Source organism: Cyprinodon variegatus, unplaced genomic scaffold, assembly GCF_000732505.1.
Source record: "Cyprinodon variegatus isolate N-32 unplaced genomic scaffold, C_variegatus-1.0 Scaffold223, whole genome shotgun sequence".
Classification (NCBI taxonomy): Eukaryota; Metazoa; Chordata; class Actinopteri; order Cyprinodontiformes; family Cyprinodontidae; genus Cyprinodon; species Cyprinodon variegatus.
The window spans coordinates 226108-232284 of NW_015150676.1; the positions used below are offsets into that span (position 1 = coordinate 226108).

The following is a 6177-nucleotide window of genomic DNA, read 5'->3' on the forward strand; positions in this document are numbered from 1 at the left end:
GGTCTTAAATTTTTATTTCAAGTGGCATTAAAAAGTCTTAAAAAGTCTTGAATGTAACTTGCCTTATGCTGTAGGAACCCTGCATACATTAAATTCCTTAGTCTGAATTTTTATCTGGTGAAAATTCAGCTGCAAAAAATGTTATGGTGAAGGTTTGGGGCAGCGCTGTAGGTTTAGGAGAGCCGTAGAGATTTAGTCACCTTATAAACAGAGGCGGCTGGAGTTTCCTCCAGGGGGCGCTATAAATTAAAAATAGACATATACCAAAAAACCAATCAAATGTATCGTTATAGGAAATACATCACCAATCCTTCAAAAAATGCCGCTTTACTAGTCATTAAAGATAAAATATTTATCTTGCACATCTAAAATAGATATATATAGATTAAAGTTAAATTATTAAAAAAATTATATATTTTGTATGTCTTAATCAGCGTCATTGGGCGTGGGACGGCGCCCTCTATTGACCAGCCACCGCTACTTATACCGGTACAGAGCGTGTGGTGATCAGATGCTTTCTGCTCCTCCCTCCCTGCAGGTGGGTGCATGCATAGTGAACCAGGAGAACAAGATTGTCGGCATCGGCTACAACGGCATGCCTAACGGCTGCAACGACGACCTGTTGCCATGGTCACGCTCCGCTGATGATCGGCTCAACACCAAATACCCGTACGGTAGGGACACCTGTGCACCTCACGCATTAGCTGGCGTTAAGCTCCTGTCCCTCAGCCAACTGCTCCACTGCTAGGTGTGATGCAGCATGGCTAAAGCAACCTGCTTTGCGTTGTCGTAGAAACGGTGTGTGGTCTCTCTCTGTTGGTTCCCACAGTGTGTCATGCAGAGCTGAACGCCATCATGAACAAGAACAGCGCCGATGTCAAAGGATGCACCATGTATGTGGCTCTGTTTCCCTGCAATGAGTGTGCCAAGCTGATCATCCAGGCAGGTGGGTGACCTGAGCCAATGGCTGCTCCAGATTCAGAGTGCATCTCTATTTCACCGCTGTCTTTCCTTTCCCGCCCAGGTCTGAAGGAGGTGGTGTATCTCTCTGACAAGTACCACGACACGCCGGAGATGGTGGCTTCCAGGCGGCTGCTCGACATGGCGGGAGTTCAGTACAGGTACCCTTCCTGCTTTAAGCATCTCTACTTTATTGTGTGGCTGTCCTGGACTAGACAACCCGATCAGGGAGGGGTACAAACCAACAAGATGTTGGAATGAAAGAGTTTCAGCATCGGCAGAACAACTTTAGAGACAGTTTGAAAGGAAACTGTTTGCTTTTCATTCAGACTCAGAGAGGGTAAGATATTGAGCAGATAACAGGAAGGCTAAAATCACAGAAGCCGCTCTTTTTCTCTGTCTGTCTGTCTGTCTGTCAGGGTAAGTAACAGTTTGATATAAATAAACTTTTACTGTTCCTTACATTGGCCCCTTGATTTTACGTTATTCCATCATGTTCTACTCACCCATATGAGTTTTGTGTGATTTGAAGCCGTTCTGAAGATATTCCGTTAGGTTATATCCAGTAACGTCTTCCTATGGGCAACGAGTTGAAGGCACAAACTAAACTGTTCATCATTTATTCTTTAATGTACGCCAGCATTCAGAACATGGAGGAGAATCACTGTCCCCCAGACACACATGGTTATTTTTTTTATATTTTTATCTTTTAAAAACAAAGCGGAGTGTGTATGACGTCATCCACGCACGCCGGCTACCGACATTCTTCCTGTCCACTGAACTGCTGCTAGTTTTCCTCACATGCCTGGAAGATGTCTAGTGCTGCTACCACAGATGATCTCGCTCTCCTAATGGAATTGAGTGATTCAGATTAGCTAGAATGAATAGAGGCCTTACGTAAACGTATCACCAGAATGATTGACAGTTAGGAGGACCACTGATTGAGATGATCCACCTGGAAATAAAAGATCGACCTCTATACCTTTAAATTTATTAACCATTAATTACTCAGTTCTCAGGTAGCCTTTTTACCAAATACTTTTTTACTTTTACTTGAGTAACACATTTTTTAAAGTAGTGCTAGTCTTACTTTAGCACAATACCTGTGGTGACATCTTGGATTTACTAATAAAACTGAAAATGGTTATTTATTTATTTATTTTCCTTTGAACCTGATTTAAAATATCTGCCCATCAATAGACCAGAAATCCAAAATGTCTGACTCTCTCTAAAGCTGCTTCCCATCGCATGACGGGGAATCTAACTGGAAGGGTTGACCTTTAACCCCTGGTTCTCTGCTGTTGCTGTCATCAACTCCTCGCCATGTGTTGACCTTCGCTTTTTCCTCCGTTTTTCTGCAGGCAGTTCAAACCCAAGAGGTCTGAGATCGTGATAGATTTTAACTCCATTAACCACAGAGGGAGCGCCGGAGCGGTGAGGACCCAGCAGGACGGCGCGTCCACGCTGGACGCCTGAACACGTCGCCGCTGGCCGTGGCATCGTTTCATCTGGGTCTGAGCTGCAGGGTCGCTGCTGGGTCGGGTCCTTTCAAACTTTTCAGGCTGGGACCTTTTCCCCTGGATGTCTCTGTGAAAGAGGCTCCCACTCTGCAGAGGCAGAAACTTTATCAAACTTTTATTCTTGGTCCACAGTCAGTGTTTTTATCGGTTGTAAATAAGCTGAGTATTCTTGTTACTGTGGGGGGGCAATGTTACTTTGGTCAAACGGCTCCACTCTGCTGAATCTGTGCCTTTATGAATGATGGTTGAAGCAGATGTGCTGGATGTCAGCCATTACTGCCTCTGTAATAAAAGTGGGATGAAAGAAGCTGAATGACTGCTGGTTTTATTGTTCACCTGTTCCTGCTCCAACCAACCACTGACCTGGAAGCAGGAACCAGCGACTCTCCTCTGCATCAACACAGCACAGCTCTTCTATCATCCATTTGGTGCCAATTCTATATCTCTACATCTATGCTCCCTCTGCTTCTTTCATCCTCTCCTCGTTTCTCACAGCTTGTGTTTGAGCGACCAAACCCAACCCAGCGCTCAGATTCAGCTGGAAGGAACATGAAGCATAATGTGAAGCACACTACCGTAATACTGCTAATAGAGCCTCAGACTGGAAGGAGAGGGTCTGTGAACAGAAACCTTAATGGGGTTAGACCATGACTTTGACTGGGCCATCCTGACCCTTAATATGCTTTAATCAGCAGGGATGGTTAATGAGGCATCTGGAAGCCAAACTCTATTGATTCTGCATTGATACTGACATCTGCTGGACAGTTTAAGGCACTACAGGCAGCTGATTTAACAGACTAAACTGAATTGATTTGATGACCTAGTACAATGATATCATTTAAATTATTGTAGGTTATATTGTATTAATTCATATTTATGTTTAAATTGAAAACATCTTTGATATTTTTAGATGCAGCCAATAAATTATGTAAACGTATAACATGAAATTTTGGAGAAAACGAGGATGAGGATGCTTATGGACTAGGATTTAAATCATAATTTTTAAAACAATAAGTACGGTAAAAGTAAATAAACTAAGAGCCAATTTAAAATTAACTTTAATTCAGATAAGTTGAGGGATAACTGAGAAGAAAAGGTTGACAGAACAAGAAAATTAAAATAAAAACTCAATGGCTGAAACGTTCCTGTTCCTTTTAGGCTTCTGCAGAATTCTGGATCATTTTAAAGATAAACCACAAAAGATGAGATTTCTTTTTTAGCAGATGCATCATATTGGCAGAAACGTTTTTAAACACAGTTTATTGAGTCAGTCAGTCAGAATAAGTCCTGGATCAGATACATGACTTTCTAGAGCAGTGTTTAGCTCTATGGGCTCCATGCATGCACCCAAGCATCGGGGTTAATGGACCCATCACTATTAATCAGGAACCACACCGCCACCCCATGGTGAATGGACTTCCATTAAAGATGTTTGTTTAAGCCACATTTTAAACTTCCTGCTGTAAGTACTAGTATTTACCCTCTAGGAGATTTAAGGTCAACGACAAAAACAAACTGAAAGAAAAGTTACACTTAAGCAAATATACAAACCTCCAAATAACCAACCTCCCTAACGATGACATAAATCATTATTGATCTGAAATGAAAGGCAGCTCTGCAAACAGTCTGTCCAAAGCAGTAAACAGAGGGCATTAAAGCCTCCCCAAGTGAAGGGTCTGTGCCAGTCAGAAGCACTGATCCTTATTCACTGGATCGCTGATATCCCGAAAAAAAATGAAGCCACCTGCTGCCATTTTGGTACTCCCCACTCCTACAGAGACACACAGTAAAATACCTGCATGTGCAGCATTTGGCTGCAAAAACAAGAAGTTTAATGGCTGAAAGAAGACGATCCACAGGTAATTTCACAGTCAGTGGATGAACTAACCAAGAATATCCACACATACGATGTATCTCATAGTATAGTGTTAAGATGATTATCATTGATGGTGTGTGAGTTTGTTACACGTTAATATTAGCTGCCTGTTGGGTGTCAGAACTGATGTTTACCACAATAGTTTATCTAATTAAGCCAGTTTGGATATACAGTTATAATCTTCATTCTGCATGGGGCAAAGATTTGGGAATGGAATGAGAGCGGCGTCCTTCAGCTGAGAACACAGTGTAATATTTTGATAAGGTTGGAGCCATGAATGTCTCCTCATCTGCTGACATGTATGATATGATGATGTGGCAGACTGGAGATGTATAAAATGCCTTTTTAACTGTTAATCAGGGTCTCTTCTTGAGATGTGAGCCTAGAGGTGAGCAGCTGCCTTCTGTAAATTCTGAGAAACTTCTCTGATCTGAGTAAGATTACAATTTCAGTCAGAATCTGTTACCCAGAGCTTCAACAGTGCTTCAAAAAACATTTGACATAACCAGGAATCATGATTATAAGTTATGAACTGTTATTTAAAGAGTTTTTCCCGATTGATCTCTTTTCAGGAAAAAGAACTGGCTAGATAGAGCTTGAAGGTGCAGACACAGAGCCTATTATTAACAACAGTCTGCAGCGTAACATTAGTCTGGCTAACTCTATCACTGAGTTAGCCACTGACATTCTGTCTAACATAAGAAAATAGAAACGAGTAAATAAAAAGTAATTCACTGTGAAATGTCAATGTAGTTATTCATTATTAAGTGGATGATGCTGTCATTCCTGTACTGTTTGTTGTATTTCTCTTTTGAAAAAGTCATGTGCTGAAATATATCGCATGTTGAGTTGACGAACGCTGTTATGCTCCAATAAAACATTAATTATCTTGTGATGGATTTGTATAAAATGTCATATAACATGATTTATAGACTTCATTGACTTCATAATGACTTTGCGATGAGATCTGCCTGTTTATCATAAATTACAGTAATCTACTGATGCTATGAAACAGCCAGTTTGTCAAAGTGATCAATTTCTCTTTATTTTAAAAGTCTCAAGCCTCCCTGAAAACGAGAACATCATCATTGTTCATTGCTGTAGCATACATGTGTACATTCTGACCGGTCTAACTAGGGAGTACCAATATGGCGGCTGGTGGCTTCACTGCACCTGTACTACCAACGGAAGATCAGCGATCCAGTGAATAAATAGAGATCAGTTGTCAGGGGGCCTCAAATAAGGCTCTGCTGCTGCTGCTGATGATGATGATGATGATGACGATCAGCTGGAGACTCAGGAAGCTGAGCCTATAACAAAACAATCATTGCTTTACTTAAAAACATCCTCTTTAGGGATGAAACATGGATGGATCCATCCCATCAGCCATCATGATTATCACATTTTCCAACTGACCTTTAAAGCACCTTAAAGGAAGAAAGAGATTCTTTATGGATTTTAGGACGCTTCCTGGATAAAAAGCAGCAAAAAAAAACAAAAAAATAGAACTATGCTTTAACTTCAAAAGTTACACAAATGTAGAGAACAGCTGAGGCTTTCCAATATAAAACTCTAACATATAAACATGTATAGATTAGCATGTTTAGCACAATGTATATGTCATAAGGTATGTTTTGGTTAAACTGTGTGAGGTGGGCTGCACCTATATGCTCTGTCCCCAAAAGGATTATGGGCAACTAAATTCAATTCAGTTTATTTCTATAGCGCTAATTCACAACACACACCATTTTAAGGCACTTTAAAGTTCAGTACATCATCCAGTCAGATTGATTCAAAGTTTTCTATCTAAGAAAAACCAGT

At 40.8% G+C, this 6177-nt stretch overlaps 1 protein-coding gene across 1 annotated transcript; it reads left to right on the forward strand.

The window, feature by feature from the left end:
• Positions 1–511: 511 nt before the first annotated feature.
• On the forward strand, positions 512–2775 carry dctd (dCMP deaminase). Its single transcript, XM_015380855.1, has 4 exons — positions 512–674; positions 830–946; positions 1025–1121; positions 2322–2775. The coding sequence occupies exons 1-4, from the start codon at positions 512–514 to the stop codon at positions 2434–2436; spliced, it is 492 nt and encodes a 163-aa protein (XP_015236341.1). The 3' UTR covers positions 2437–2775.
• Positions 2776–6177: the final 3402 nt, after the last annotated feature.

What these genes read in the sequence shown, in the direction of transcription:
- dctd (XM_015380855.1), top strand. Translation starts at nt 512, where the DNA reads ATGCTTTCTGCTCCTCCCTCCCTGCAGGTGGGTGCATGCATAGTGAAC. An exon ending in CAAGCTGATCATCCAGGCAG is followed by an intron (nt 947 to 1,024) that starts GTGGGTGACCTG and finishes TTTCCCGCCCAG; the next exon opens with GTCTGAAGGAGGTGGTGTAT. An exon ending in ATGGCGGGAGTTCAGTACAG is followed by an intron (nt 1,122 to 2,321) that starts GTACCCTTCCTG and finishes GTTTTTCTGCAG; the next exon opens with GCAGTTCAAACCCAAGAGGT.